Below are 11,417 nucleotides of genomic sequence, written 5' to 3'. Positions count from 1 at the left end.
GGCGGTTCCCCGTGACTCCTCCCTGCAGCACAGATCCGTGCAGACTAACCCAGAGACGGATCTTCAGACTCAGATCTTTGACTGCGTATCACAAGGAAGACAGAGGCGATTCCTTATTTCTGTGCAGGTATATGGAATTTGTTTTACACATTTGCTTTGTGATCAAGTTACATACTTGTTACTTTTGGATTATTAAATTGGAGCTAGCCCAGTACCGCGCTCGGCCAACTTCTGTGTCAGTCCTGTAGAGACTGAATGCAGCAGCAATGGGCACTGTCCAATCCGCTTTCCCCAGCACAGGATGAGTGGGGTGCTTCCACACCTGCGTTAGGGATCAGATCAGGATTTCCGTCTCTCTGCTCGGTTTTCGGAGTGGTTCAGGGGTTTTCCTGCTTTGTTATGGTGGTTCGTTTGGTGCTGTTCAGTTCTGTCATAAATCAGATCCGTTCGGCCAGAGGATTCCCCTTTCCTGCTACCATAGTGGAGCAGAAAAAAACTAAAGCCCCGATGCAGATATGAATGCAGCCTGAAGGCTCCTTCAGATAGACATATTTGTGCGTGCAATATGCAGACAATAGAACCCATTGATGCCAATGGGTTCGTGCGTATTAACTATTTATTTTCATATGCATGCAAAAAAATAGGACCTGCTGTATTTTTCTGCGTATTTGCACCCCAAAGGACCCCATAGAATTCTATGGGATGCACAAAAATCAGGGTGGGTGTATTACTGATTGCATCTGTGTTTTTTAACTTGCACTGTAATTGATATTCTTTACATGAGATCTTGTGGGTTCTATATTGATGTATTAGTCCTGGGATTCTTCACCGTGACTCAGGCCGGCTTAACACGGGGGAAAACCCAATTGCAGAATCTGCGATCGGAATCCCAATGGAGGATCTGGACAAATACGGACATTGAAAAGCATGTTAAATCGTTTTTTGTGCTCACTCTAGGATACGAGTTGCATATCCGACGTGCGGAGGAAAAATTACAGCATGCTCTATTTTGCTGCCGATTCCACGCCGACGGCCTCAGTGTTTTTCCTATGGTGACTCATCTTTTTAGATTTTAGATTTGAATATGTTTTCAATAAAATAATGTTTTAATACAGCATTTTTGTGCACTATTTTTGTTGTTGGTTGATGACATTTGTGTGGCCACGTTACTTGTTGGACACGTTACCTTATTGTTACCATATTCCTGTGATATGGTTGTTTTGGGTCTCGCCATATTTTCAATGGGTCTTATTAGTCATAATACATAAGATACGTAAAGAAAGGGGGAAGAAAAATAGTAAGTGCCCAAAGAACAGTATCAATAAAAATTATAGCTTCTCACACAAAGTTAAGGCCCTGCTATGGCCATGTCAATGGAAAAATGAAACAGTTATGGCTTTTGAAATAGCCATGTTACTAAGGGGTTAAAAAGGAGTGAAGCTGATGATGTGAATCAAAGAGCAGTACTTTATTTAGAACCAGCAGGTGAATTGTTTCGAGGTACACAGGCCTCTTCATCAGACAGCTGGATAGAACATATGACAGTACATAATTTCCTCACCGTCCAATGCACAAAACAATCATGACCACCTATACTATACCATAGTGGTATAGTATAGGTGGCCAAAAGCAGACATGGATGATCCGTGCACCAGGTAAGGTTGGATGAAGACAGTACACATCCAAAATTATCTTCTGCTATACTTCAAAAAAGAAAAGATAAGAGCAAGATGTAAATTTTGTAATCTCATTAACACTGAAAATATTGAATCTATGGTTTTTAGTATAAATGATCAGTTTATGGAACTGACAGAGAGTGCTTGTATCCGACTCTCTCCAGTGGTCCCATTGATGTGAGTGGAATGACCCATGAATGGAGCAGCATGTACGTCTAGATTCACCGAAGCACCGTTTTCGAGATCAGTGGAGCTCCCAGTGGTTGGACCACTACCGATCTGAAAGTTGTCCTCTATTCTGTGGATATGGGATAACTTTCAAACATGGCACAACCCCTTTAAGTTGGGAATATGTATTTCAAAGGACTCAATTGATTGATAAATGGATAGATTTTCAATTATATCAGATGTGGAGTTTTGTAATAGCAAAATCCAAGCCTGAATTAAAGCTTTAAGCGTTGGTATAGATGGAGTCTCCTGCTGTTTTGATGCAGTATCTTGTTGTGTCTCGAGGGAGCAGTGATGCCATCTGTTGTTGTTTCTATCTTCTACTCTGGATATAGAGAGCACCTGGGCAATCAGAATCAAAAGCATCCCATTTAACTATTGAAATCTGGAGCTGCCATGTAACTGGCACTGGTTATCCATCTAGTGTCCATTATATGAATTTACTAGTAATTATTAGGAAATTATAGAACCAATGCATCACACAGCTGTGCTACATGGCACATCCATTATGATCCCCACACATCACACACACAGCTCTACTACATCCATCCTGACCCCACATATTACACACACAGCGCATTACACATTCAGCTTTGCTATTTGGTACATCCATTATGATCCCCACACATCACACACAGCTCTACTACATCCATCCTGACCCCACACATCACACACACAGCTCTACTACATCCATCCTGACCCCACACATCACACACAGCTCTGCTACATCATGATTCACACACACAGTTCTGCTACATGGTACATCCATTATGAGCCCCACACATCACACACAGCTCTACTACATCCATCCTGACCCCACACATGACACACACAGCTCTGCTACATCCATCCTGACTCCACGCATCACACAAACAGCTCTGCTAGATCCTGATTCACTCACACACAGCTCTGCAACATGGCACATCCATTATGATCCTCACACATGACACACACAGCTCTACTACATCCATCATGACCCAACACATTACACACACAGAACATCACACACACAGCTTTGCTACATCCATCCTGACTTCACACATCACACAGCTCTACTATATCCATCCTGATTCCCACACATTACACACACAGCACAATTCACACACAGCTCTGCTACATGGTACATCCATTATGATCCCCACACATCACACACAGCTCTACTACATTCATCCTGATTCCCACACATACAGCACATTGCACACACAGCTCTACTACATCCATTCTGACCCCACACATCACACACAGCACATGACACACAGTTCTACTACATCCATCCTGACCCCACACCCCACACACACAGCACATGACACACACAGCTTTGCTACATCCTGATTCACACACACAGCTCTACTACATGGTACATCCATTATGATCCCCACACATCACACACACAGCTCTACTACACCCATCCTGATTCCCACACATACAGCACATTACACACACAGCTCTAGTACATCCATTCTGACCCCACACATCACACACAGCACATGACACACAGTTCGACTACATCCATCCTGACCCCACACCCCACACACACAGCACATGACACACACAGCTTTGCTACATCCTGATTCACACACACAGCTCTACTACATGGTACATCCATTATGATCCCCACACATCACACACACAGCTCTACTACACCCATCCTGATTCCCACACATACAGCACATTACACACACAGCTCTAGTACATCCATTCGGACCCCACACATCACACACAGCACATGACACACAGTTCTACTACATCCATCCTGACCCAACACCCCACACACACAGCACATGACACACACAGCTTTGCTACATCCTGATTCACACACACAGCTCTACTACATGGTACATCCATTATGATCCCCACACATCACACACACAGCTCTACTACACCCATCCTGATTCCCACACATACAGCACATTACACACACAGCTCTAGTACATCCATTCTGACCCCACACATCACACACAGCACATGACACACAGTTCTACTACATCCATCCTGACTCCACATATCACACAAACAGCTCTGCTACATCCTGATTCACTCTCACACACACAGCTCTGCTACATAGTACATCCATTATGATCCCCACACATCTCACACACAGCTCTGCTACATCCTGATTCACACACACACAGCTCTGCTTCATGGTACATCCATTGTGAACCCCAAGAAATCACACACACCACTCTACTACATCCATCTTGATCCCCACACAAGACAAACACAGCTTGACTCCCCCCACAGCAGTGTGTCACCGCAGGTCCTTTAGCTCACCAGATCTCTGTGGTAACAGTAGGTCAGTGTCTCCCATCAGGACCGCTGAGTTGTGTCTGAGATAATAGCATCTTATTTGTATTGTCATTTTGTTATTTTTGTCCTCCCCTTTTCACCTGTGTTATTCCCCTAACTGTGTTGTTCTTGTTAGTCAGGCTCTGTGTTTTATATATCCTATAGGGCCTGCGATTACGTCAGCAGGGGGCGGAGCATGCGAAGAACCCACATACAGTACTTTATACCAAACTGCAGAATGGCTCCTCCCACAGCAGTGACGTCACCGCAGGTCCTTTAGCCGACCAGATCTCTGTGGTGGCAGTAGGTCAGTGTGTTCTGTCAGAACTGCTGAGTTGTGTCTTCTGAGATAATATCGGCTTAGTTGTATTCTCATTTTGTTATTTTTATCCTCCCCTTCTAAGAGCCCTAACTTTGTTGTGCTACATGGCACATCTATTATGATCGCCAAACATCATACACACAGCTCTACTACATCCATCCTGACCCAACACATTACACAAAAAAACCCAGTACAACCATACCAACCCTTATATACTTATGGATATCAATTGTATAAAAAGCTGTTGTCCAAACTAACTTCATTCTCACTTTAATACTCTTCCACCAATTCAGATATGATCAACATAAAAGTCTCCCCGGAGAGCTGTCTTGCAGATGAAAATGTAAAAATCAAAGTTTGGGGTCTTCAGCCAGAGCAAGTAATAACCTTGAGAGCTTGGTTAAAGGATGAAAAAGGAAAGCTCTTTCATTCTCGAGCCTTCTATGTTAGTGACACGGAGGGAAAAGTTGATCTGGAGCATACACCAGCAACTGGTGGAGACTTCCATGGAGTGTGTCCAATGGGACTGTTCTGGGCATTAAAGCCATCTACCCCTTTTCTACGTGTTATAAAACGAGACGTGATGGGAAGTCCTTTTCACATCCACCTGGAAGTCTACTCTAATTTGGAATTTAATCCCTTTCCTGAAAATCCTCCTGCTGCCACTACAAGTGTCGAAAGATGGTACGTGTCTCCTGGTGTTCAGAGATTGCAGATCAAAGAAGGCCGAATCAGAGGAACATTATTCCTTCCTCCAGGTAAATAATTGAGTGTTGTTTCTAGACTAAAATATCTGTGACCAACGAGATCATAACAGTTGGTTTGGATACTACTGCAGAATTCCAATAGTCCAATGTGATGATGTAGGCATCTCTTCAACCTGTTGGTGGTGCAACATCGGCATATCATAGATCTCATTGTAGTCCAGTCAGGAAATACATTTATTTAATTTTGAAGAATTTCATATAACGTATTCACTGTTTCATGAGTAAATAGTAAGTACATATAGGGTAAGATGACACAATTGAGTACAATTTTGGGTACCTCTGTATAAGACGTGCATAGATGAACTAGAGTGGTTCCAGAGGATGGAGACCAAGGCAATTAAATGGGTTAACTGGGCTTTTAAAATTTTTAGGTGATAAATGCTTCATTACCTGCCCTCTGGAACCTCCACCAATCAAGAGAACAGGGGTCCACTATCCCTCTTTCCTCAGCTTGAATGCAAGAGGTCAAGTGTTTGGGCTGCTGCTCCAATTAACTCAACAGATCAGTCAAATACAGCGCTCAGAGATTTCTTGTAGTCCCACTGAGTTAAAAAGAGTGACAGTGCACATGCTCAGCTGCCGCTCCATTGAAGATCCTTTTCAGTGTGGGGTTGCAGTGAGAAGAAAATGGGGACACTGGACATTTTCGTGATCAGTGGGGGTGTCAACAGTCAGATCCCCAGCAATTAGGAATTTATCAACAATGCTGTGGATCAGTAATGAATGTTGAAAGTAACTTTTTAAAGATGGATTGCAGTAGCAAAGAAAGTTGAAAAAAACTTCTGGTATTTCAGTTTGGAAAAATTATGGCTTAACGGCAAGCTAATTAATACATACAAATATATGAATGGATCTATGATAGAATCTTTTTACACCTACTGTAGGCTTGTAACCATGAGCCGAGAACATCCTCTATGTCTACGAGAAACAAGGTTTCACCATCATCATAGTGGAGGATTCTTTACTGTAACAGCAGTGAGACTATGATAATCTTTGCCGCATGATGTTTTGATGACTGTCATTAGACAAGTTCAAGATGGGCCTGGATGCCTTTCTTAAGTATAATAATATTATAAGTACTAGATTTCTAGAGATGGGAGATGATCCAGGGATTTATTCTGATTGCCAGATCTGGAGTCAGAAAAGAATATTTCCTCTTAAATTAAGGCAGTCGGCATTTGCCTTGTGGGTGTTACCTCTCAGCCGGACATAATAATAATAATTAGTGTCCTTAAAGGATGAATATACACGCCAGGTACAAAGGCAGATATTACAAAATAGCGTATAAGAAAATACAAAAGTGGTAAAACAAGAAATCTGACGCTAACTAACAGAAGGAGATCCTACCTAAAAGTGAAGCTCTCACCCTGATGAGGGCGATTCCACATCAGGAAGCTGGAGCGATTTTTGACTCTACCTAGATGGTGACAGGAAATGTGGCTAACATAAGATGTTACACAAATATATAAACCTCAAATGAGTAGGAAATAAGATCCAACAATACCCCAGATAAATTAACATGCCAGATAGACTTATCTGAACAGAAGACTTGACAATAAGCCACTGATTTGTTCAGAAACACCATCAGACAGAGAGTATAACCTGCGTCCTCTGTGAGGAGGAGCCAAATTAAATGTGTGCAAGTTAAAACTGATTGGCTGGCTGGGATGCACATCACCATCCGACCAATCCATCCACATACCAGCATAGAAGTGTCGACGTCCAGTGCCGAAATGGGACATGTGCTGGGGATAATGACGCTATGTCACCCTGGTCCCAATCCTCCAACATGGCTGGAGAGCCATGACAGTGGGTTTTTATTTCCTCTGGATTGACATGGCAGGATTACAGGCTGGACTTGACAGACCTATGTCTTTTTTTCAATCTTATTAACATGTTATGGAAGTATCAAGACAAGCAACTATTGCAAACGACTCAAAGTGCAAAGGTTGATGAAGGCAAGACTTGTACTGACAGACAGCAAATTTCCATAACAAATTTGTTTGCGTATATAAGAATAATTTGCCTTTTTTTGTAGGAGAAGGTCCTTTTCCAGGGGTTATAGACCTATTTGGTGGTATCGGGGGTCTTATAGAGTTCCGAAGCAGTCTCTTGGCCAGTCGAGGATTTGCTAGTCTTGCGCTGGCTTACTTTGCTTACGATGATCTTCCAAAAACTCTGGAATATATTGATCTTAAATACTTTGAAGAAGCTGCTAATTTTCTTACTAATCATCCAAAGGTAAGCTAAATCCTTTTTTTTTGGTAGAGTCCATATTTTGCTTAATCTTCATCTGCGTGCTGAACAATCATAATCATGATAATTATATAATGTTCATTGATGTGCCAAAAATTATGGGACAGGAACTATCATGTAGGACCCCCTCTAGCCCAATGAGGTGCAGCAACTTGACGTGGCATCAAGTGGACAGAAGAAGCCTGGAAGGACGTTAAGCCAAGCTGTTTGAATAGCCACCAACAGCTCTGTGGTATTTGTGGGTGCAGGATCTCAGGTACAAATTGGCCTCTCCAGCACATCCAATAAATACTTAAATTTGCTTGTATTGGGCGAAAATGTGGGGTCATACTCATAGGAACTCTCTAGAAAGCTCCTCAAACCAATTCTGGACAACAAGAAGAGCTGCAAAGCGTCACCAAGCAGTGAACAATAGTGGGCACCAGTCAATAAAGTTTTTAGGAAGACCAGTAGACCCAACCTATGCCATGAGAATGCACCCCACACCAGTATGGAACCACCACCAGCCTGCACAGTGCTTTGTTAACAACTGTGGTTTATGGCTTCATTGGGTTTGCGCTACACATACGCCCTACCATCAACCCTGAAAACAATCAGTATCATGCCACACGTTGCCATTTCTCTAGAGTCCAGTTAGCAACCTCATGAGCCCAGATGAGGTGCTATGTCCGGTGTTGTAGTATTAACAGAGGCACTCTGGTGGGTCTTCTGCTCCCATATCCCATGGAAGCTAAAGAAAGCTGCCCTGACCTGCAGCATATGCGAGTGGGGTCTTCTGCGATTCTAGCTAGGCACCGCCAGTTGTGATCATTAAGCACCCATGGGCGGCCACTGCATTGTCCACTGCATGGTAATGCCTTCTATGATGTTTTTGTGGTACACATGTAAAACTGTGGATCAAGGAATTTTACATGCCCACTTAACTTCAGAATTGGAATGTCACATCTGTCTGGCACCTACTATTATGCCTCGCTCAAACTCCGATAATTCACGTTCCTTACCACAAGTATGCTGCCCAGTGTTCAGCTGTACTTGGAAGATGACACCTGAGGTAATGCCAGGTCATAATATATCTCCATACTGCTATCTCATGACTTTTGGCATGTCAGTGTATACTGCTATAAGTAGAGCTGGATAGACATTGGACAATTTGATCCTTTTTATAATTTTATTCATTGACATAATTTTCTTTCAGGTGTCAAGAGCTGGAGTAGGAGTTGTAGGGGTCAGTAAAGGGGCCGAAATAGCTTTGGCCATGGCATGTTTCATGCCCCAAGTTATGGGTACAGTCTGCATCAATGGGACTGCTGCCATAACTGAACAGACTCTTTACTATGGAGATCTCAAACTAAGAGGAATTCCTTATCAGCCCGAAAAAAATCTACTAACCTACTCTGGGATCATGGATTGTTCCAACGTATTTGGAGACCCAAGAGATCCAGAAAACCAAGATTCTGTACTCCCTATTGAGAAAGCTAGACGTCCCATCCTGTTATTGGTGGGAGAAAATGACAAGTGTTATGACAGTGTATTATATGCCAAAATATCTAAAGCCAGAGCTGCAAGTTATGGTAAAAAGGACGTGTACTTACGGCGTTACCCAGGAGCTGGACATCTTCTTGAGCCACCGGGTTCCCCTTTATGCTCTGTGGCAAAATATTCTAATTCTACTCTGCCTGTATTGTGGGGTGGAGAGCTTGTGCCACACTGCAAAGCACAGGAACTGAGCTGGAGAGAAACACTTGACTTTCTCACCCGCTCTATACCATGTTCTTTGCAACATAAATTATAATCCCCCTAGTATTGGTAATATGGGGGTATTTCTGAAACCCCAAATAACTGAGTATGCAGATGCTTCGGTGGTATAAATACTGAAATAAAAGAAAATAGATGGTGTTATGTTTCTCTTCACAATACTTTTAATGAATGTTACTATCAAGAGTCTCCAAACACAGAGACCTGTACGACAGGGGTGTCGCTCCTAAATAAGAGTGCCAAGGCTATAGTGTTTGATGCAATGAAAGTAGAGCTGTCCGGTTAGCAACTATATTTGTGGACGTGGTCATGAAAAGTTACACAATGTTGAATACTACCCTCATACAATTTAGTGGACAAAAAACACTATTAAAAGGACCAATATTTCCACCATATAGTGGTAGATACCAGTATCTACAAAGGGCACTCTGTAAACCATATAAGTGATTACAGTACCGCTCTGATTGAAGACGTTCAATTTCCTTTGGCCCAGACCGCCATGAAGACTACTCACATCTGGCAGGCACTAATGAGTGGAGGTGTGAATCTGTCAGCTGAGGTAGAAAGAGAAGAAGTCTAAGTCCAGCAGGGATAGGGCAGGAGAGCAGGCGCGGCTACATTAGCAGGATCATGAGTGGTAGTAGTAGTCAACTATGTTGCAGTGATGTCCTTCACCTCGTCATTACTGTCAAAGGAGTACCGCAGGGGAATTCCAGAAGATCAGGTCAGTAAGAGCAAATAATGGCAACACTAGCACCATAGCAGGAGCGTGGCCATGTGTCCCTGAAGATAGCCATTATGCACCCAGCCACAACTCTCCTCCACAGTGTTGTAGCCAAGACTCCACAGCAGTTATAATAAATATAGCACAGAGAGGTCTCGGCTGCACTGGAGGAACACAGGACTAATAGTCCAGTTTTTACAGTTTAAAACTATATCCACAGTGCAGGGAGGTCTTTTTTTTAAGTTCCCTACCATGCCCTAGCAGCCAAAAATGTGTTGCGGTATCACCCTGCCACCATGCTTTGCCTGCTGCACAGGAATTGTATTTAGACATCTGGACAGGTAAGTAACCACTGGACAGCAGGGATAATATTAGTAATTATTAGGAAATTATAGTACCAGTGTTTCTGGTTGCGCAATTCGCCACACAGCTGTGCTACATGGTACATCCATTATGATCCCCACACATCACACACACACAGCTCTACTACATGTATCCGGATTCCCATACAAGACAAACACAGCTTGGCTCCTCCCACAGCAGTGACGTCACCGCAGATCCTTTAGCTCACTGAATCTCTGTCAGGACCGCTGAGTTGTGTCTGAGATAATAATGGCTTAAGGCCCATTTAGACACAACGATTATTGCTCAAAAGATGTCGCTCAAGCGACTTTTGAGCGATAATCGTTGTGTCATTTACAACGCAAGACGATCGCTCAAGATAAGTGATCACCTTGTGCTGCCAGCGGAGGATGCAGAAGACAAGCGGGGACACAAGCCATTTTCTGTTCATCTCACCCCCACCCCCCCGAAACAAGAATACAAAATGTATATCACACGTTGAACGCCTAAAGAAGAAATCTCAAAAAACAGTGGTGAAATTGCCTTTTTTTCCATTGGTCGCCAGCAAAAAATTACTGAAAGTTATTAAATACATTATATGTACCCAAAATATGTTTAAAAAAAAGGAAAACTGGTTCCACAAAACACAAGTGCTCATACCACCACAATAACGAAAAAATAAGAGAGTTATAACTGCTGGAACACAAAAAGGGAAATGACTTACTGGTTCTTAAAGCTAAAATTATTAATGTCACTAAGGCCCCTTGTCTACGGCCGTTGCGGAATATCGCCAGCGATATTCCGTCGCGGGGGACGAGGAGGGAGCGTTGACAGATAGGCTCACTGCAGAGAATCGTGGCAAATCACGGCATACCGTGATTTATATCCCGCGAGCGGAGATTCGCTATCATTCTCCGCTTGTGGACGCCACAGCTGCGCTTTCCATAGCAACACTATGGAAAGCCTTCACTGCGTTACCCACGGTTGGATTATCGACACGGGTAACACAATGAACAGTCACCCATGGACAGGCAGCCTAAGGGGTTAAAAAAAGGACTTAA

At 43.1% G+C, this 11,417-nt stretch overlaps 1 protein-coding gene across 2 annotated transcripts; it reads left to right on the top strand.

Annotated features, from left to right (window-relative positions):
- On the top strand, positions 1-9,423 carry LOC136627446 (acyl-coenzyme A amino acid N-acyltransferase 1-like). Of its 2 annotated transcripts, XM_066602556.1 has the most exons (5): positions 20-127; positions 4,356-4,497; positions 4,806-5,270; positions 7,318-7,520; positions 8,731-9,423. In XM_066602556.1, the coding sequence occupies exons 3-5, from the start codon at positions 4,808-4,810 to the stop codon at positions 9,325-9,327; spliced, it is 1,263 nt and encodes a 420-aa protein (XP_066458653.1). In that variant the 5' UTR covers positions 20-127; positions 4,356-4,497; positions 4,806-4,807; the 3' UTR covers positions 9,328-9,423. The 2 variants fall into 2 exon arrangements, with proteins under 2 accessions (XP_066458650.1, XP_066458653.1); XM_066602553.1 differs by lacking the exon at positions 4,356-4,497 and having other exon boundaries at positions 1-127.
- Positions 9,424-11,417: the final 1,994 nt, after the last annotated feature.

The sequence above is a fragment of the Eleutherodactylus coqui genome, chromosome 5, assembly GCF_035609145.1.
Source record: "Eleutherodactylus coqui strain aEleCoq1 chromosome 5, aEleCoq1.hap1, whole genome shotgun sequence".
NCBI classification, from domain to species: Eukaryota; Metazoa; Chordata; class Amphibia; order Anura; family Eleutherodactylidae; genus Eleutherodactylus; species Eleutherodactylus coqui.
The sequence above is the reverse complement of the archived record's forward strand: the minus strand, read 5'-3'. Positions and strand labels throughout refer to the sequence as shown.

What these genes read in the sequence shown, in the direction of transcription:
- LOC136627446 (XM_066602553.1), top strand. Translation starts at nt 4,808, where the DNA reads ATGATCAACATAAAAGTCTCCCCGGAGAGCTGTCTTGCAGATGAAAAT. An exon ending in AACATTATTCCTTCCTCCAG is followed by an intron (nt 5,271 to 7,317) that starts GTAAATAATTGA and finishes CTTTTTTTGTAG; the next exon opens with GAGAAGGTCCTTTTCCAGGG. An exon ending in TTCTTACTAATCATCCAAAG is followed by an intron (nt 7,521 to 8,730) that starts GTAAGCTAAATC and finishes ATTTTCTTTCAG; the next exon opens with GTGTCAAGAGCTGGAGTAGG.